Source organism: Ciona robusta, chromosome 14 (assembly GCF_009617815.1).
Source record: "Ciona robusta chromosome 14, ASM961781v2".
Taxonomy (NCBI): Eukaryota; Metazoa; Chordata; class Ascidiacea; order Phlebobranchia; family Cionidae; genus Ciona; species Ciona robusta.
This window is the reverse complement of record NC_143248.1, coordinates 5,129,171-5,150,255: the sequence shown is the minus strand read 5'-3', so window position 1 is coordinate 5,150,255 and position 21,085 is coordinate 5,129,171. Positions and strand designations below refer to the sequence as shown.

Genomic DNA, 21,085 nt, shown 5'->3' with positions numbered 1-21,085 from the left:
ACGCTTCGTGGCAAAAGTGGTCCCAACTTTTATTTATCATACTTTGGTAAACTCGTTCATGCGGAACATGGAATTTGGACTTCGTGTTGATTTTTGGTTACAACATAAATGTTTGTTGTTCTCGGCAAATATAACCTAATTTCAACTTTGTTTTTTCCCATGGTTTTTAGGCTAGCCGCATCTTATTCACAGTAGAAAGTTATAGCAGTATCTTCGTGTTTATAATGGCCACATTTCAAGGGAACGACGGTTTTTATCAGTCTAATTACAACAACGCGAATCAGGACCCGAATTATGGTCAACAACAGCAAGGGTGAGTTTTACTTCCAGCCATAAAAAAATAAATTAAATACTTTCTTTAGTAAGGGTACTTAAAAACGCTAAATATTTTAATGGTGCTAGTGAAGAGTCTTCCCCCCCCCCCTTATTTGCTAACCCCTAACCCCTAGATTAGGGGGTTAGGTGTTGATAGTTAGGGGGTTAGTGGTTATAGGGATTAGTAGACAAATATGTCACATATCTAACATATAATGGAACTACACTGTGATAGTGTGATACATATTGTTCAGTACACTATGAAATTCAACTGGGCATTGGGCAATTGCAAAGTGTTATTTGCTACTGCAGAAAGTTTGCCCAAGTACCATGACTTGTTCAGGTTGTTAAAATATGCGTAAGGAATTCAATGTACAATACCTTACATACTCAATTCATATAGATATGGTGGTTACTACGATAACCAAGGTGGGTACAACCAAGGGGGTTACAGTGGTGGATACCCCCAACAACCCCAACAACCAATGATGATGAACCCTACGTACAACAACGCATATTCCGGTGATATCATGCAGCCCCAGGAGCCTGTCATGGGGTCCATGCCTCCGGATTCTTACTCCGGAGGTTTTGAGGACGAGCCTCCTCTCCTGGAAGAGCTGGGCATCAACTTTGATCATATTTATCAGAAGACACTTGCAGTGTTGAACCCTTTCACCATCACTGATGCGGGGATTATTAAGGAGACGGACTTAGCCGGCCCCCTATGTTTCTGCTTGGCTTTAGGAGCAACTTTATTATTGGTAAGTTAAATAAATTTTAAGGTTTACTTCTGTGTGCTAAAATGGGACACTGTTGGGCCTGTTGGCACCTAAATCCCATGTTTCCGGATGGTATTTTTAACATTTCAAAACGTTTCAGGGTACGGTTATTTTTTATAATTATTTTATGTTTACTACCAAATGGGTTGAGAAAATAGAATGAAAACATGTCCTATCTTACCCCACCCTATTATATAAATATTTAGCTTAACTCAAAAGAGTCAAAACAGACAACATAAAGTTACATTGGCCAATGTCATACTAAAACTGATTTAAAAGTTAGTAAAGTGACACATACAGTATATTGGTTACTTTATATTACAGGGTGGTAAAGTATCATTTGGATACATCTATGGCATCGGCGGGCTAGGAGTTGTAGCAATATATGCCTTGCTTAGTATCATGTCAATGAATGGAGTCACCGTTGGATCTGTGGCCTCTGTCATCGGGTATTGCATTCTACCTATGGTATTCTTATCTGGTTGTTCTCTTGTTATCTCATTAAAGTAAGTTGGTTAAATGTCTATCTGAGTTTTTTTGCCATTTATGTTTGGAATTTTGTTATTTGTATTATTATACACATAGTTTTACGTATTACGTTAGCCTTGAGTAAGTTTTGACCAAGGTCCCATGTGTGTCATGGAAGACCTCCTTTCTAAATAGAAGAATCTTTACCATTGAGTCTTGAGTGTATATAAACTGCCTCATTGGGTGCAGACAGTAGCAGCCTGTGTATTATTATCTATACAATTATCTTCTATTTCCAGAGGAGTAGTTGGCATCATACTCACCTTGCTTACGGTAACATGGTGCAGTCTATCTGCTTCCAAACTATTTGTATGCGGATTCGACATGGAGTCCCAGCAATTACTTGTCGCTTATCCATGCGCTCTCCTATATGGGGTGTTTGCGTTGCTCACTGTATTTTAACTTTATTTAATGGAAGCATGAACCTACATGCCACAGGTCAGCTTGCACATGTGCACATTACTTTCTGCATGAACCACAACCTATTGAAACTATTTCAACATTTGTTTTCCATCAACGCTTTTGTGCTATTTATTTGTGTACAGACATTTCAACGTTCTATATAGGTAATCTTTATAAGTGTGTATGACACTCTAAAATACCTGTACACGACGTCAAAATGTTGGTACCCAAATAAATGCCAGACGAACCGTTTTAAAAAACAAGTGTAATATGCCTGGCAGCAATCGTTTATAAATATGTGCAACATTTTAGCTGTCTTCATATATTGCAGTCAGTGATATTACCTTTTTATGTAAATAATTCAACCAAAAATTCATTTGCATTAATAATCTTATATAACGCCTAATATCATTGACTGTAATTTCTTGCAATCATAATGCATATTAGGTCATATTAGCAAGTGACGTTTATTCTTATTATAATGGTGTTGTGTACAAAGACACTCGATACATTCTTGCATAGCTTTGTCAAGTTATAAGATTTCAATGAGAAGTTTTTAGGATTCCTTTATCAGGGGATTTCCCTGGTTCACTATCCATTTGTTTCACCGTGTCGGGTGGCTGAAAGGAAATAAAGAAAACTGAAAATGCCTATTATATGACACACATGGATCGAAACGATGTTCCTATTAAAGGAGAAAGTTGCGTCTAGTGTATAAGAAGAAATCCTCATTATAACTCGACAGGGAGCATGAGGTGTATGAATACACTATGTGTGTCTGGTGTATAAGAAGACATCCATATTATAACTCGACAGGGAGCATGAGGTGTATGAATGCACTATGTGTGTCTGGTGTAAAAAAAGACACCCTTGTTATTACTCGACAGTGAGCATGAGGTGTGTGTTTGATATAGGCACGACAGTACAGGTACAATGGTATAACATATAGTACTGTGGGGAAAGAAGGGGCACCTTTAGCGTACAAATAATCAAATATCCTGATCGTGTTTTAAACAATTAACAACGGTCTACGGGAGTCGTGAGGATACGGTTTTATATTTCAATAAATGTTCTTTGTTTACTACTAAATGTGACAGAAAAATAGAATTAAAAATGTCCCATCTTTCCCACCCGACCATAATAGTAAGATCTACCTTGTCCGTATCGTAGATAATTGTCTCATAAAAGTCGTTACTTGCGATGCTAACTCTTCTGTGGTCTCTTCCCCCAGCGATTCCAGGCAGTGTTAGTTGGTTACCAAATGGTTCTCTTGTAATAGAAAGTTAAGTTAGTCTCGTTGGTATGGCGCAATTATAAACCTGGTGCGTTGTATATGTACCCTTTAACCCTTGTACGTAGAAAATTTATCGCAATGCTTATAGTTACGCTATTACAGTGTGTTGATAAGCGAACATGACATTTATTGAGTAACTTATTCGTGGATGCTAGTTGCTACTCTCATGCACACAGAGTTGCTGAAGCTATTGTAGTGTGTGGATAAGCAGACAACTGGGGGTGGTTTGTTGTTTTATATCCTTATATTTGATAGCAGAACCGGGTGTAAGCGCAGCGATAAAATACCTTATTATATAACTTTCCTGTTCCCCGCCCGAATTCGAACTATTGACGCTTGCCCGTCGTTGACCTGCGTGTTGATAATTTAAGATAAAACGTCAAGAATAAAATCGATCAGAAATTTAACACGAAGTGCGAACTGTGGAGATTTTTTTGTCATTTTATCTTCATTTTTACCGACAGTTGTGCACTGACTATAGGTCCATATTTTTTATGAGTAATTAACTTTTCGTATCTTTTAATTGGATCGTTTAAAACGATTTTCTAAATGGTTGCTTTATTAATTGTATAAAAGGCTCCGTAAGTACTTTAAGTTTACCAAAGAAGCCAACATAAGTCTATATGACAATATGCCTGGTAGCAGAAGTAACACAACTTACTTAAATTGTCAGAAGCAGTTTGATTAACGCTGACGCGACTCACTCTTCGAACGTAATCCACTTCAGCTTGCGCCACCTTGCGGCCATGTTTTGCTCGTACAGCGTAATCGCCGTGCGTGGTACAAAAGTCTCTACAGCACGCTATGGAATATTTGTACTAGTTAAAACGCGCCCAATTGCACAAAACTTATTAAGCAAACTGACTAAATAAGCGTTTAATTAGTGTTTTTTTGGATTTTTTTTAGTTATTTAGTACATTGTGGTAAGAAATTACAAATAATATTTACAGAATTTTAAAACCTTTGAGAGTAAAATTAGCTGTAAAACGACAGTCGTTTTAACACGATATTAAATATATAATTAAAAAATATTTTAATTTTATGTAGTCTACTAAAAAGTGATTTAATCGTACCTCTGAGATATTTAAATTAATAACGCTTATTTTTATACACTTTATTTTTATTACATTACCTTCGACGCTAACAGGGCAACCCATAATAACTACATAACTAAAGTTTGTTTATCAAAAATTTCAGGTAAAATAAATATTCTTATATGCAAAAACCCATGCAACAAACGTGAATTTAAATTATGACGTAACAACAGTACTTATGACTCAGTAAAAATCTACCAGGGTCAATTTTAGTAATATTTTTGTTGCAAAATTATAATATGTTCTCACAAGCAAAAGAAAAAAATAAAGTTCTAAGAGACAAATTGAAAAAACTCCGTCTTGAAAGTTATTACTCTTGTGAAGGAACAGAGTGCTTAATGACCAAACCGAAGATGGATTCAACATACGGAGCACCGAGAGCGTCTTCAAGCGTGTGAGAGTTTTAAAATATTCATTTTATTAATATATTGTAGCGTGTCTGTTTTTCTCTAAAGACGCCAGAAAAAATATCTAAAAACAAAAGAAAATACCTTAAATCACACGAACTATAACCGTTATTTAAGTCTTTAAAATAATTTACATTTTGTTAATTCCAGTCGCTACCATGACCGTGATACAACAGACGTTTCAAGAAATAGTTCGATGCTTTCGGATCGAGCAAAAGTTGTTCGTAGCGAAGCTTCTAGAAGGATTGATTCGTTGTTGACGGATTGGAGGGAATACAGGGAACGAGCGGAAGAAGAAATCAGGTGATTGTTTTGCTCTTGCTACTCGGCATTTGTTTGAAACTGTTCCGATAATAAAATTGACGTTAAGTTAATTCCCCCAATGTTTCGTCTGCAATGACATGCCCTCATGAAATCAGTTACAAACAAAACGTTTCTTTCTACTGAACTTACGTTCATTTCTATACCAAAGATAAAGTTTCAGCGAAACTTCTAGATTTCAGTCAAGATTAAACCGCCAGAACGATGTTTTAGAATCTCGGTATATTTAAAGTTTCAAACTGGTGTTCCGGTAGTTGCGAGTCATTTTAAACCCAGATTGCAATAAACTGAATAACTTTGGTATCTGAATTAACTTATAGCTTTGAAAGCTCTGGTTTTACAAACCCAGCTCTATTTTTCTAAAATTGTGACGTAATTTTACTTTAATGACGTCACAGACGACGTTCGAAAATGGAACAATACCTTCGTGAGATGGTGACGCGGAGAGAGCGCGAAACCGAAGAACTTTCGTTCGAATTAACGAATATGAGGTCACAGTTAATCGAGCAGAAGAAGATGATGGACGAAATGAACGACGAACGCGATACGGAAGCGAAATGTCGAGCGAAGTGCGTCGAACTAGAACGACAGGTGTGTGACGTCATAACATAATATGTGTTGTCACATAAGGTAATGAACTTGTGACGATTCATTTGCAATGACACGGGTTAGAGAAAGAATATTCCTGCACCAAATGAGACATAAAGAACATTGTAAACAAGAATCATTTTATACCCAATCTACTATAAAGAACTATCTTACCCTAACCTACTATACATGGAAACGATTACTGTTCGACCATGTGTGTATATTTACGGCCTAGCCGCGGTATTTGTATTGATAAATGCAACAGTGTCTCTTAACCTTTCAACGCGTATAATCCAGATAACAAAGTTGAATCATTACATCTCCCAACTGCTGGGTGAGATCCAATCTCGTGATGACGTCATCAAGGCTGGTGCAGTCGAACGTGGAAACCTTCAGCAACTAAATTCGGATCTTCGTCATCGGAATCTTGAACAACAGAATAAAATTGAAATGTGCGAACATGACGTAACAGGTAATGACGTAGTATCACGTGAGGCTGCTGATGCAATGAATGAATGTAATTTATTTATCCTCGAATGGCGTGGCAACGACAGTAGTTATAACACGAGGGTGTTCTGTTTCATACACCCCATGCCCACTTACAAGTTACCACGCATGTAATGATAAAAATGTTTAACAACAAATACTCCTTTTCGTGTATACCAACCACTGCTACATAATGATTGATACAAGTACCACAGGACACGTTAGGTGAAATGACTTTTCTAAACTAATACAACAACATTTGTAGAAACCCGGATGGAGTTGGAGATATTAGAAGATATGGTGAAAGCACTTAATGAAAGGAAGACAAGTATATTTGGTGGGTCGGTATCGTCACCCTCACAAACACCAAGGTAATGTTTGTTACATGGTGTTGTTGATTTATATATAGTAGGGTGGGGTAAGATGGGACACCCTTTTTAATCTATTTTTCGTCCCATTTGGAGGTAAACAAAGAACATTTAATAAAAAATCTGGTTTTTGCTATATCGTTTTCGAAAATATGAAAACACTTTATGTCGTTGTAAATCTGTTACAGACCCCAATCAAACCCTCGATCACATTCAACAGCACCTTATCCCTTTAAAACAAACCCAACCCTCACGAACTTTACCTTCGACACAACAGTATTGGACGGATCGCCGCAGGTCAGTGTGTAGTTGTATTGGTAACATTTTCATGTTGCCGCAAAGAAGATATCTCTAGTCGGCCGTAAAGGGACTTTATTTATTTGCCGCGTTAGATACTCGCTGGTGGTTAATAACATATCAGTGTACTATTACAAACCATAAAATAACTTATCAGTGATCCTTGAGTTAGAGCAATTCCCGCTGGATGTCTTACCCAGGGACACATACGCCCACAAAGTAGCAGCTTCTGGCTTCGAACCTGAACCGTAAAAAATATATAGGTTAGCAAAACGATTCAGGCAGGCGCGCAATATAACCACTTTACCACGGCGTCGTTTTTATACAACTTGTATCCTCGCTGTTTATTTTATCCCTACCCACTTACAGGTAATGAAAGAAGCGACAAAACTTGAGGCAGGAAGATTAGTTAAACATTCTTCCTCATCATCTGACGCTGCAGAACAATCAAGAGTTATTGGAGATAAAAAGTCAGCTTTGTCTGCGCTCAAGTCTATGCAGAAGGAACATTCACAAAAATGCAGGTAAATGAATGACACTTCTCCATCCTCGCATGTCGGAGCAACGACAGTTGTTTTTGCACATGTGTTCTGCGTCATACACCTCGCGCTTACGAGTAACCACGTATCCAACGTTGCCCTGGTAATTGTTTTGGAGGCTTCTTTTTGTTAAGTAATTTAAACAACCCGTTATTTATCACTGCTGGGAACAATTGTCCTGTGTCCTATATAGGACACACGGCACGTTAGATAATCGTTGAATAATCGATTCTCGAATATGATATTCTCTAATTAAAAACAAGGGCTGTTTACCAAGTACTGTCTGTGTTTTATATGGATATTTGCCTATTGGTTATAGTTCTACTTAACATTCCATATACTTTCACTTTAGTTACCTGGCAGATCACATTAAAAAGTTAAAGGAAGAAAATAAACAGAAAGAGAAAAAGATTTGTGAGTTACAAGGAAAGCATAAGAAGACTGGTCCCATGGAATGATGTAGACTTGATACACAATAAAACATCAAGTGATAATGTGTTTGTTTACACAGATGATGGATCGGTTTAAAAACTGCCGTTAACCGACTGCGCTATGTCTTTTAAACACGTATAAAGAATTTCGTAAAGAATGAAAATACCTATACACTGTTTACTTATACTATGTAAGTATATGCCAGACCGGTACCTCACTTTTTTTTAAAAAAAGCTTACGTTCGCGCATACATAGACAGTTACTGCGTTCGCCCTTCTATGACTCAATGCGCAACACCGCAAAACGTATGTGCGAAAACCAAATAATTTGCAATAACTTGCTGCTTCATAATATATTTATTTTGCACACCATGCACTATCTCTAATATCGAATATAACCGTTAATTATTTCTTCTAATTAATACAAATTAAATCGTCCCCTCCCGCTTAAAACGCTGGTCACGTGACAAGCGTAGACCACGTGGTTGGATCACGTGACATCATTTCATCTCCTGGCTCGAGGAAGCAGCATCGTGGTGAGTGTGTCGTGTTCTAAAATTATTGATTTTGTGGCTTTTAATTATTTATTTTGTGCATGTATCACCAGTTGTATGAAGAGTGCGTTATGTAGTGTATATAAGTTTATTTTGTATTTATTTTTTTAAGTTTCTTCTCATATCAGTATTTTGTATATCGAGACGCGTGATATATTGTATTTGCAAATGACGTAAGATATAAATATTATACCAGTGGCAAATACAATTAATATTATTGCTTAGGTATTATCACGGTGTAGCTTCTGTGGATGTGAATATTAAAGCTAAAATATGAGCGGCTACTTCGTACACGCTGGAACGCAATACCCGTAAGTAACGTATAGCGTTATCTACCAGATTAAAAATGCTGATATGTTGAGTTCTGCCCTTAATGCAAATTAGCTTAATCTAAAAAGTTCAGTGCAAGTGAAGAATTCCTCCCACTGTGATATAAAACTATAACACTTGCCACCAGCATAGTCTGTAATGTACCAGAGGATTCTTCACTAGTGCCAAAAAAATGTACTTTTCAATAAATATGCAACAAATTATGTTTAAAATCTTTCGTATTAAACTTAATCTGGGCAATGTAACGTCACCTTAAGAATGTTGAAATCTATAACAGATTTGGCCAAACACCCAACCAACCGCAACAACAACAACAACAGTCTAGTTCAACCACATCAAACAACTCAAATACAGCAGGAAGTGCTGTAAGTGTTCATTGTTTACAGATACGTTATGCAGTATACTGCGTTGCTTGTATAGCGTTATGTTTACATATTGACGTGTATGCCTATTTTGTTAATTTTTTTGTCGTATCTATATCTTTGTCCGTTTATAAAATCTAATGTTTTGAATGTTGTTGACGGATCTAAAGATTTAATATTTAATCCGAAAAAGCGGATTAAATCTCAGTTTTAACAACGTTTTTTAATATTTCCTGTTCAAGTTATTTTTATTACAAATTTTTTCACAAAAGCTGTTGTTACTTTGTTAAGATTAAATTTAAAAAGTTATTTTTATCTCAGCAATCATACTATTCAAATTATGGCAACACTACTTCATACCCAAACCAGAGTGCTAGTTCTCAAACACAAGGTATTATCTTTTTCACTTGATTTGGGTTACAGTGTTTTTTTTAATATAAAGTGTTTGTTCCAGCTTTTAGTATGTGTCAAGCTTTGCGTTAAATACTCCAAAACAACTGTGTGTGGCTGGTGCATATATTATCTTTAATATTTCTTAATTTGGACTTTTTAACGGAAGCTGTCTGCACTAAGATAAAGTAGTTTATAGGTTAATGGGAAATAACACATGTTGTCCATAGGTAACAGTTCCCAATATACATACGGACAAAACAGCAGCAGTTATGGCTCAAACAGTGGCTACAATTCCTCACAGTAAGTTGGGATTGTTTTCTATAGCTTTGGTTACAGATTATATTTGAGTTAAACTTTTAGTCAAAACTCAATGTCTTCGGCTTTCCGGCTTCAACATTTGGAAAGATAATTTAAACTGTAATCCAGTCATGCCCAAAAGCAAGTGATCAAGTGTCTCATTTTTTGACACTCGGCACTTGGCTGAAAATTGAGGCCATTTATGCTTTGTAGGCCGCTTTAATAACATTTTATTGAATGAAGGTTTTCAAACTTATTAAAAGCATGTTTTAGCTTGAGCTTTCATACTTTTTTTTATTTAATTTTACTACTGTATTGTCTATTTCTGACTAAAAATAATATTGTGGCATGGATAAGTAGTCTATTTATTGTGCAATGATGTCAATTATCTGTCAATCCCCAGACTTGAGATACATTCCATGGTGACATTTATTATCTGAGCACAAATAATTTAATATGAAGGTCTACTTCGCATAGTAATCTTTCCCCCATGTTATTATCAGAGTGATGAGTTTAGTCTAAATACTAATACTCATCACTTTGCTGAAAACAACTTTTTATGACTTCAGCATATTTCCTATATCTACTAATACTCCATTTCAATCTATAGGTATAATAACAGCACCAGCTCGTTTGGTGTCTCTACTCAATCTGGGAACAACTTTGGTTCAAACACGGCTAGATCGAACCTAACAAACACAGGGTACGGAACATCACAATCCTCAGGGAATTACGCTTCTACTTATGGAACGCAACAAAGCTCAGGTTCAGGATTCCCAACCACATATGGTGGTGCATCTAATACAGGTGAACTTGCCTCAAAATCTATAACTTTAATCTTGCAAGATGTTAATATGCCATTGTAATGAGATTTTACATGAACCCTTGATATAAAATTGCTTATTTTCGTGCAATGATGTTAATTATCTGTCAATCCCCAGACTTGAGATACATTCCGTGGTGACATTTATTATCTGAGCTCAATTTTCCAAGTATTTTATTGCTAAAAATGTTATTTAGGACAAATTCTTGATCATCTGTTGTGTTTTAGGTAGCAACAATTTGAAAATGGAAAACTATGGATACAGCTTTGAAAAGTCTACAGGTATTTGCTGATATAAATGTTCTTATTGTGAAAGCAACCTTGAAATAAAACTCAAGTGGCATCGAGCATGACCACTCACCTATACTGTTATGTGGCAAGGAAAGAACTAAGGTACCATTGTGTTTGACTCTGATATTTTGTCTGCAGATTCCACCACAAACCAGTCCTATGAGAAAGCTTTGCTATCCGCTGCCAACCAATATTACAGCAGCAGTAGAAGGGGGCGAGGGACAAGGGGGTCGTTCGCTGGAACTGGCAGGGGACGAGGTAAATCCACCAGAGGGGGTTTTGGACAATCGGTAAGTTAAATGCTTTGTGATATTGGGGGAGAACTCAAACATACAGCCTGGGGTTTCTCCATGTTCTTGAATATATAAAACTGATTGTAAAGTTGTGGTTGGGTTCTAGTTGTGGTTGGGTTATACTTTTTGATAGATTTTCTGTTGATTGTAAATGTAACACCCAGTATTTGGTCTGTTGTAATCAGGTTTAAAAGGTAAATTTCTGCCGTTTTTTAAGTATCATGTTTTATTTAAGACGTAAAGAGACGTTAGGGAGTAAGCAACAACATAAATAATTGAAAGCGAGTGTAAATAATATGTCATGTTTTTTGCATTAATTAAGCCGGCTGGTGTACCACTTGTTATGGCACAGCAGCGACATACGATGCATACATTGAATGCAGGGATGTGTTATCTATCAGTTACCTTTGTACAAAGATAACTGCGGCAGCTCTGCTACAATTGTAGTAACGTTTATAAATGTATATCAAGCAAAAATTTAACATAAATATAATGGTTTATTTTACCCACAGCACCAAGCCCAGAGCTCAGGTCCCAAAGCCATCAAAGCATCTGAAATTAAAGCTTACCTTTATGCTTGGTGTGGCCAGCGTAAACTAAAGCCGGAATATGAGGTGTTGCCGCAAGGACAGGTTCAACTGCCAAGAACTATGTTCACATGCAAGGTGGGTACTTTGACAAACTTGATATTTTATAATTATAACCTGTTGAAACTCTATACAGGCTTTTTAAAACTTTTAAAGTACTTTTAATGTTATAATTACAAAAAAATTAAGTTTACTATTTCACTCAAACTGGCCAACATTCTCTAGACTTTTAACCCCAATATAAATAGTTCTATAAAAAAACTACCAAAATATTTTTATTCAAATTATGTTGAAAATGCAATAAATCAGAGTTTATTACGCCAAACTAACAATGATTAAATTCCTTATAAAATCTAACCCTTAATTTTGGGTTAGTTACTTTTTAAAAGGATTGTAACTGAAGCTAAAGTAAACAATGTTTTGTTCCAGCTTCATATAACAGGTCTGGATTACGTGGCAGAAGCACAGGCACCGAATAAAAAGGATGCCCAGGGTAAAGCTGCGTGGAACTTCTGTGAGAACTTGGTGAAGACTGGTTATATGAAGGCATCGGAACTACCACCAAGACCTGTAAATACTTATTTATTTATTTTTATTATAAACTTAAATGAGAGACCCAGGCGTCAGATGAACTTGAACGATATAACTTGTAGATGTTTCCTAATATTAGGAAGTGAACCTTTGATAAAAAAGCACGAAATGCTGACCTGTTTAGTGCTTATGCTTTGTGGCACCTTAAGCTTAAAGAGCTACTTATGTTGTTTTTTTGTAGTTTTTAACTCTATAATATTGTGCGATGGATCATGGTTTATTTATCGTGCAATGATGTCAATTATCTGTCAATCCCCAGACTTGAGATACATTCCGTGGTGACATTAATTATCTGAGCACGAATAATTTATTACAAAGGCCTACTTTGCATAGTAGTCCATGCTGTTATTACCTTTGGTAGATAAAATATTAATGGGAACAAATAGTTAAAGCTTAAGTGCTAATTCTTGTCATTAACTTGAAGGCACAACCCGTACCTAAATCCCAGGGTGTTTCAACAACTCCAGAAGCTGGTTCATATCCTGCTGAAATTAAGCCAGAGGTAAGACTAGGTAATATGTAGTCAAAACTGTATTATGGTGTGACAGTGGTATGACTGCACACATTAAAGGGTACAGGGTTCAAAGCTTATTAATGCTACTATTGTCAACGTGCGTATTATAGCAACACTTTAACCAGAATTGCTTGAACACATTGGCAAAGGGCAGACATACCTATTCGTTATTATTTTGTATTAAATATCAAAAAGTGTTTAAAAGTTACCTAAACTGTCAAATGTTTAAAGATTACCAAAAAAGTACCAAAAATACTAGGTGTTAGAAAGCTTGTTGAATTACTTAAACTTAAAATGTTTTATGATAAAGGTTGAAGACCACGGTGGATGGACACTAGCTAACTGCAGGCAGCGTTTAAACCAGTTTTGTCAAAGGGAGCACACAAGTCCTGACTTTAAACATGAAACACATGGGCCAGAACATGCAAGGATATTCGTGTGTGAATTGAAACTTAATGTCAGCTCTGTGCAAAAAGGTGAGAAGGTTTTTCCCATTATTCTGCTACCAAGCATAATGTGTATAATCTTTCAACGGCTCATCTGGTATAAAAAATGTAGTGTATTTCCGATTCTTTATGCTATGTTCAGGGCATATATTGTTGGGTAATTGGCAAATTTGGATAACTCCTGTCTGTTAAGGAGTTTTTAACGTTTAGCATTTTGTATTAATAGATCTTTGTAAAGATTTAGTATTATGTTGTTTTTGATGCACGAAACATTAACTTGGTTGGTTTAATCCATGAACCAATTGATAAAGTTTTGATGCAAATATTAAAAGGAAGAATGTGTAATTTGAACAGCTTTGCAATGCTGTATCAGTGTAAGGGATCTTCCTCACATTTATCATAAATAAACCTTTCTATTTATAATCTTACTTTTGGTTAAACTGAATGTTTCAGTTTTTTATTTATTTTGTTACTGCTCATTTGACAATAATTAAAGAAAATGCAATTAATAAACTCCTTTACAGCAAAATCAGAATAGCAAGTCCCATAGTGTGTCATGCTGCTTATCTCATTCATTAGAATATAGAATCGAATAAGCAAATCATTAAGAAATTGATTTCTTTCAGTTCTGCTTGCCAGCGAACGCGGGAGCAATAAGAAGCAAGCTACGGCCGTTTGTGCGTTGTCCATGATACGACAATTATACAAGGAGAGGTTGATAGAGAAATGTGGCGACCCTATTAAACATGTGACAAGGGGTGGCTTGCTTGGATCTAAAACATCAACAGCAACAACATCTGTGAAAACTGATGTTGAACCAAAAGTCACGTTAACCGAAGGAAATGCAAATGCTGGTTTGAAGCGTAAAGCAGATGATAAGGTTAGTTAGTAGTGTGGGCTGGTTAATCTATATGGTGGGGGACGTAGGGGGTATCTGGGGGTTTCCACTACAGCCCATAAAAGGTAATTCCTTCAAAAGATTTAATAAAACCCTCAAAAATTGTGATTGAAAAACTTGTGTATTTATTGTGCACTGATGTCAATTATCTGTCAATCCCCAGACTTGAGATACATTCCATGGTGACATTTATTATCTAAGCACAAAAGTTTGTATAGTTTGATTTCCTTGCAAAATCATAAAACATGCTTTCCTATGCAAGGTATTGTTCTTATGACATCACAGTCTAATTATTACGTAACAATGTAGGTTTCTCCTGATTCTGTTGACGAGAATGGCAACTGGACAATCGATAATTCCAGACAACGTTTGAATCAGTTTTGTCAAGTCAATAATATCCATTGTGATGTCATGTATGAAGAGGAAGGAGCACCTGGGAGTCGGGTGGGTGGTTGTGTTGTGTCAACTGTATATGTGGTGTATTGCCACCAATACTTAGGGTGGCAGGATAAGATAGACAGGCATTTTTGGTGCACCAAACATTACAACCAATAAGTTGGATTTGATTAATATAAACTTAACTTTAAAAATATTCACATACGTTTGAAGACTCTTTTACATTCAGTTGATACTGTTACCATCCCTTTAAATTTGATTTATGTTCCAAGGTATACACAGCTTCACTTGACATCAAAGTAACGCAAGATAATTCCAACGATCAAACTGTAGCAGCAAAAGCAAGAGGTCCAAACAAGAAAGCAGCATCTCAAGGCTGCGCGCTGAAAATTCTTTCCCAGCTTTATAAACTGAAGCTCGTGGAAGCGAATGATGCAGCTGATCCTGGACATCCAAACAAGAGGAAAACCCAGCGAGGGAGGGGAATGGTAAGTTGGATTGGTTATGTAACAAACCTATTTATCTCTGCAAGATTATAACGAAGAACCTTTTATGGAAAATAATGAAAAGACGGGAAAAAAACGACAAATCCAGAGTCATTTGATTATAACTCGCTATTCCACCACAATCTCGTATAGAATAAAGCCAAAAAAGGTAGAATGTTTTTGGTCTTACACTTTCATTACAAGCAGATGTTTCAAATGGACTTCATGGAAATGTTTCATAACATTAATTATGATCTAAGTTTGTTTGAAGCATCTGCATGTAACAACTTGCACCAAAAGATATTTCTATTTGCACCTCCTGTTTTGACTCAGTTAGTTCACACATAATAATAGTGTGATGAATAAGTAGTTTATTTATTGTGCAATGATGTCAATTATCTGTCAATCCCCAGACTTGAGATACATTTCCGTGGTGACATTTATTATCTGAGCACACAATAAAAATTTTATTTTCTTAAATTTATTTTTTTGGACAACCACATAACTCTGGCTCTAGTTCCACTTACTAGAATAGCGAGTTTCGGAAGCTGACAGATCCAGCTACTAACCCCAACCCATTATCCTTTTACCTAAAGCCACCTGGTGATTTGCAAGCCCAAGCATCTTCTTTTTAGATGTTTGGGACCTTGCTGAGAGTAAGACCAAGCCTGCATGCTATAATGTAAAAAAATATTAAAAATAAAAAAACTTGAGCAACTTAAGATAAAGAGAATAGTTCTAACTTACAAGACATTTAAACCCCGCACCCCTATGTTACCCACTATGAGGCTTATACTTTATGTAGGATTTTTATTGCAGGACGGACCAGGTTACATGCCTGCTTATGGCGGTATGCAGAACTTTCATTCATTTGATGTAAGTATATCTGCTTTTTTAAATTTAATTTCACAAAAATATATAAAGTTGTCTTGTTTATAAATTAAAATTACAATCTGATTTTTTTCATCCATCTGCTGTTTATTATCACAACAACTTAATGTCATGTGTTTATTGTGCAATGATGTCAATTATCTGTCAATCCCCAGACTTGAGATACAATCCATGGTGACATTTATTATCTGAGCACAAATAATTTAGCTAAAAATCTGAAATTGCCAAAGGCTTACAGTTCACTACCTCTGTTAAAGCCTTGTTTCCTAATCTTTTATGGTTCATGGTACCTTTTAGAGCCATTCACCTCCTGCTCCATTAGTAAAATAACCCAGATTGATTTTATAGTAATTACTTGTAGTGTATTATTCCACTTTACAGCAAACTGTATTAGAAGCAAAGTCATGGGCAGAGCCTGCCTATGGCTTATAGATAATCAGGGTGTGCCCAGTTAGTGTAGGCATTTAGTTAACCTAAACAATAATATTACATTCCTTCTTTCCACAGCAAGGTTCAGATTTCAACATTGGCTTCCCAGTTCATGGCCCATGGACTGCACCTGTACATCGCACAGCACTCAGTGATGCTCATATAAATGCAAAGCATAAACAAATATATCCAAGTGAGCAGAAGTTGGAGGTTGCACAGCGTTGTGTTAAGATGGTGGAACTTGCACTGAAGGAAGTAGCAGAGGAACTGGAAACCTTGGATACGAAACCTGAACCATTGGATGACACTGTAGTGGATGGGTGAGTGTTGTTACTGTGGAATAGAATCCGTTTCCCAGGACTAGAACCGGTAGTGGTGGGCATGCCTACCCTTTGTATGGTACTTTAGCATATAACCAAAAAACGGTGATAGCACCTGCATTTTTTGTAACCCAAGGCTACCTGGTTCAAGGATCTGTCCTGATAGTTGAATGTTTGTGGGAGCTTAAGCTTAAAGAGCTTCTTACGTTTTCCTGTAGTAACTGCTATAATATTGTGAAATGGATAAGTAGTCTATTTATGTGCAATGATGTCAATTATCTGTCAATCCCCAGACTTGAGATACATTCCATGGTGACATTTATTATCTGAGCACAAATAATTTAATATTTAGGACTTCTTTGCATAGTAATTATATAGTATTTTTATTTCTGATAGACAAATATGTACTTGGGCAAGACGCTTTACGGACATTGCTTTGGCCAAGTGTTTACTAATTGGTTGTCGCTCTTAGGGTAATGGTTTTGGTCTAAATGTCTTGTTTCATGCCATGCCATGTTATCTTACCCAGGTAAAATAGTAAAGTTTTTATTTTATCATTAATTATTTCCAGACCAAAGAAGCGCAAACTTCAAGGAGTAATGCGAGTTGGGTATTTAGCGAAGGGGCTTCTAATCGACACGGACGATGCAGTTGATCTTGTTTTGCTGTGTCTTGAACCTCCAACTGCTAAGTTATTGATACAGATTGCACAGATGCTGCCAAAACATATCAAGGTATTGTTAGTTATTGGTTATCTGTATTTTCCTGTTGTTGCTACCATATCTGTAATGTATTATCCAAGAACTGATATTCTGGTATAGGTTTATATTTAAGATTTTATTTAAACCAATTGTTTATTGACATGAGAGATAATTTTTAATGTTGTGTTAATTACAGTAGGAACTTTGATCAGTTTATGGGTACAACATTATTTGTTTTTAATGTTGTGTTAATTACAGTAGGAACTTTGATCAGTTTATGGGTACAACATTATTTGTTTTAATGCACGAAACATTAACTTGGTTGGTTTAATCCATGAACCAATTGATAAAGTTTTGATGCAAATATTAAAAGGAAGAATGTGTAATTTGAACAGCTTTGCAATGCTGTATCAGTGTAAGGGATCTTCCTCACATTTATCATAAATAAACCTTTCTATTTAAAAGAAGTTATGCAATGTTGTATTATTTCTAAGCATATCCACAACAAGGTATCATACATGGTAACTCATAAGCTGGCACGAGGTGTATGAACACACATGTTATAACGACTGTCGTTTTGTGGCCACGTGAGAATAAAGTAAATTAAAGTCATTCATTCATTTCACTCTTTTTTTCTATGGGACTTAAGATCCAGGTCTGAGTTGACCTATTACCTCAGCCCCATAGATTGATAAAACTTCTTCGTGGCCACTGGATTAAAGTAATGTCCTTTAAGTATCTTGTTCAAGGACATATAAAGCTTATAGTATCAAGCATTAAACCTTGTATCTTTATAAATATGATACAAATGCCTAACCACAGTACATTATATAATAATACTAATAAATGCCGTGATTCCATGGGGCTACCATAAATATTCTGATTAGACAATATCTAAAGCATGTTTATGTTTGCTTATTATTTACACCCTCTATTCAAGGATTCTGATGGCGAGAAATCAAATGTTGAAACCTCAATGATGGATGCTGCTATAAAAGTCCAAATATTTGGTGCTGGTGGTTCTTCTGATGTGAAACTATGTATCACGATTCATCTTACTTCACCTGCTGTTCGTACACCAGCTGAAGGTAACCGAAATTACTCTTGTTGACTTAATTGTGCATTTCTTTTACCTCAAAATGTAAAAAAGCCTAAACAACAAAACCCTTAAGTGTTAAAAAGTGGCAGTTTTTCGCTGTCATACATAGTCTGCATATGATATAATACAGTTGGGTAAATTATGTTGTAGTTTTAATGTTAACACTTGACAGTTACTTTATTAAACTCGTTGCCTAATGTAGACAGAACTAAGTATTTGTTACCTCGATATTTGCCACTGGTAATGCTAGTATATAGATGTATTATTTATTGGGGATAAGAGATATTTAAGCATTTATTTACTAGGGGTAAGGGGGTGGCCTCTTGATATTAGCCACTGATAATGTAATCCCCTTTTTGCGTAGGGATCATTATTATATTTAGTGGGGGATAAGAGAGATATTTAAATATATTCTAACTCTCCTGTCCATCCACTAACCAGTGTCCATTTTTACCATGTAACCTCGTGCCGGGCACACACATATCGTCGACACGTTGCGCGATTGTGTGTGCACGTGCAGAAGTGATCAAAGACGCTCCTGGTACTTTGAACAAGGACAAGTGCCTACAGTCACTCGCTCAACTGCGCCATGCAAAATGGTTCCAGGTTCGAATATTTAGTGGCAATGCTATGAATGGTGGCCAGTGAATAAGTTGGTTTCAAAACGATCATTTAAAATTTGGTTTTGAAATGGTCCGCAGGGTGGCTGCCATGGAACCTGTGATTAACCCTGGAGTTGGCCATCACCCGATCACCTAGGGTGGTACTAATGAGACCTATGTAACATTTTGAGACTGAATTCTCCTGGCCACCAGCTATAGTATTACCTGTTTGTTCGTGCTTGTCTTGGAAATGTTGCAAACTTAACCCTCATTGGCTTTTTTGTAAAATAAATGCTGGGGTAGACATTATGCGTCTTACTTATGCTGAATTTCAAGGGACTACAATTACCAAATTTAAACATTGGGCACACCTAACTTAATTAAAAAGCTGAAGTCAATAAAATTTGGCAAAACTAGGTGTTAACACAACTTTCAGAAATGCAACATTTCTTTTCTAGCATGAACAAATCTAATTGTATTGTGTATTGTTGTTGCAGTGCTTTGTATAAAGTTTATATGTGTAATGTGTTATATATTAGAAAGCCTGCAAAAGCAAGAGACAATAATACCACAAGCATAAGATATGAATGTTATTCTAACTGCATCTGTTTTCCAGGCGTGTGCAAACGTAATACCTTCATGTGTGGTCGTGATCCGAATATTAAGGGATTTAAAACGAAGAGACCAATGTTGGGCCGTACTGTCTGACTGGGTAAGCTATTAATTATAGGCACCAAACCTAGGGTGGTGGAGTGGGCAGGCTTGTCTTGAATTTTATGCACTGCGTTGATAAGTGAACAACCAATAAGATCAATTTGTTTTATAAAAATATGCGTTTTACTATCCCTTTCTTACCTGTATTTTAAGTAGTTTTGTTCATGTAATATTAATGATTATTTTTAGTTAATAGTTTGTTATTATCTAATCTTCCCTTGCCAAAAACTTAAATTATTGTTTAGTAGTAAAATGCTTGTGGCAATAATGAGTGTTTTATGGTGGTTATTTAAATACTAAACAAGTAAACACTATTGTTATACTGCAGGCAATAGAGCTTTTGGTTGAACGATCACTTTATACTTCCCCTGCACCCTTGTCACTAGGTGGCTCACTTCAGCGGGTGATGGAAGTTGTCAGTGCCGGGATTATTTTGGAAGGTATGACCAGGCTTGTGTCAGTTAATAAATAAGTCCTTCTTTGTAAATACCACCAACCTCTGTTGTTTAAGTCCTGTGGGATCCTTTACCTTCCACTTATTAAATAATTAGTGTTTATAATTCTGTAAGTATTTTTCGTTTACTTTCAAACGGATGATAAAGAAGAATGAAATCTATACTATTTTACGCCGCCACACCAAACCCATCTTACCCAACCCTACTATATTTAGTTTCCACTCAAACCTAAATATCCCACACAGGTAGCGGGGGTCTTCGAGATCCTTGTGAGCGAGATGACGTTGATGTTGTGGATCAATTAACGGAGCAACAACGAGAGGAGTTGACGAGATCTGCTCAGGTTAGTATACCTGATGCTCACCGTCAAGAACAACTGTCATTAGTGCTTGATATACCCTCAGTTTTGCTGCTATAACTCCACACCTTTCACTCTTGGAGCATTCCTATATATATATATAAATACAGTTTCATTTTGTATTTTATTTTGTTAAAACAATATTGTTTATTTGTTGCAGACATATCTACGATGCCTGGTGTTTAGGAAACCCCACAAAGTCCTTGGGATGGAAGCTTTACCCAAACCTGAATGGTTGATACGGAAAACTGAAGCCATATCTATGAACTAGTGATGGAAGACTGATGTATGACATCGTGTGGATCAACAGACATAACAATTAAACCTTCGATTTATCAAATAAATGGAATATTGTACAATGTATTTTGTTGAGTTGTTGTAAGATATCTTGACATTTGACTATGTCC

The 21,085-nt window shown here is 36.1% G+C and overlaps 4 protein-coding genes across 9 annotated transcripts; 3 read left to right on the top strand and 1 right to left on the bottom strand.

Annotated features, from left to right (window-relative positions):
* Nucleotides 1-86: 86 nt before the first annotated feature.
* LOC149725298 (protein YIPF5-like) lies at nucleotides 87-2,680 on the top strand. 2 transcript variants are annotated; one of them, XM_089892943.1, is made up of 4 exons: nucleotides 87-313; nucleotides 719-1,076; nucleotides 1,419-1,543; nucleotides 1,862-2,680. In XM_089892943.1, exons 1-4 carry the CDS (start codon nucleotides 225-227, stop codon nucleotides 2,022-2,024), a joined length of 735 nt encoding a protein of 244 aa, XP_089749069.1. In that variant the 5' UTR covers nucleotides 87-224; the 3' UTR covers nucleotides 2,025-2,680. The 2 variants fall into 2 exon arrangements, with proteins under 2 accessions (XP_089749069.1, XP_089749068.1); XM_089892942.1 differs by having other exon boundaries at nucleotides 94-313; nucleotides 1,419-1,600.
* Nucleotides 2,473-4,525, bottom strand: LOC149725297 (uncharacterized). The gene is made up of 5 exons (XM_089892948.1): nucleotides 4,451-4,525; nucleotides 3,980-4,120; nucleotides 3,606-3,669; nucleotides 3,179-3,293; nucleotides 2,473-2,644 (listed from the first exon to the last, which is right to left on the bottom strand). Exons 1-5 carry the CDS (start codon nucleotides 4,473-4,475, stop codon nucleotides 2,567-2,569), a joined length of 423 nt encoding a protein of 140 aa, XP_089749074.1. The 5' UTR covers nucleotides 4,476-4,525; the 3' UTR covers nucleotides 2,473-2,566.
* A 126-nt stretch (nucleotides 4,526-4,651) lies between these two features.
* Nucleotides 4,652-8,028, top strand: LOC149725296 (uncharacterized). The gene is made up of 8 exons (XM_089892930.1): nucleotides 4,652-4,806; nucleotides 4,970-5,122; nucleotides 5,539-5,731; nucleotides 6,026-6,200; nucleotides 6,480-6,585; nucleotides 6,771-6,879; nucleotides 7,249-7,403; nucleotides 7,771-8,028. The coding sequence occupies exons 1-8, from the start codon at nucleotides 4,652-4,654 to the stop codon at nucleotides 7,874-7,876; spliced, it is 1,152 nt and encodes a 383-aa protein (XP_089749056.1). The 3' UTR covers nucleotides 7,877-8,028.
* Nucleotides 8,029-8,226: 198 nt separating this feature from the next.
* Nucleotides 8,227-21,041, top strand: LOC149725295 (uncharacterized). Of its 5 annotated transcripts, XM_089892901.1 has the most exons (25): nucleotides 8,228-8,385; nucleotides 8,629-8,714; nucleotides 9,011-9,098; nucleotides 9,417-9,486; nucleotides 9,716-9,788; nucleotides 10,396-10,592; nucleotides 10,837-10,890; nucleotides 11,038-11,189; nucleotides 11,705-11,857; nucleotides 12,209-12,349; nucleotides 12,795-12,872; nucleotides 13,195-13,360; nucleotides 13,957-14,210; nucleotides 14,538-14,672; nucleotides 14,897-15,112; nucleotides 15,195-15,278; nucleotides 15,929-15,985; nucleotides 16,508-16,749; nucleotides 17,321-17,483; nucleotides 18,391-18,538; nucleotides 19,070-19,155; nucleotides 19,768-19,863; nucleotides 20,194-20,305; nucleotides 20,566-20,663; nucleotides 20,839-21,041. In XM_089892901.1, exons 2-25 carry the CDS (start codon nucleotides 8,677-8,679, stop codon nucleotides 20,947-20,949), a joined length of 3,012 nt encoding a protein of 1,003 aa, XP_089749027.1. In that variant the 5' UTR covers nucleotides 8,228-8,385; nucleotides 8,629-8,676; the 3' UTR covers nucleotides 20,950-21,041. The 5 variants fall into 5 exon arrangements, 4 of the variants coding, with proteins under 4 accessions (XP_089749029.1, XP_089749030.1, XP_089749027.1 ...); XM_089892903.1 differs by lacking the exon at nucleotides 20,194-20,305 and having other exon boundaries at nucleotides 8,227-8,385; XR_016386521.1 differs by lacking the exon at nucleotides 19,070-19,155.
* The last annotated feature ends 44 nt before the right edge of the window (nucleotides 21,042-21,085 follow it).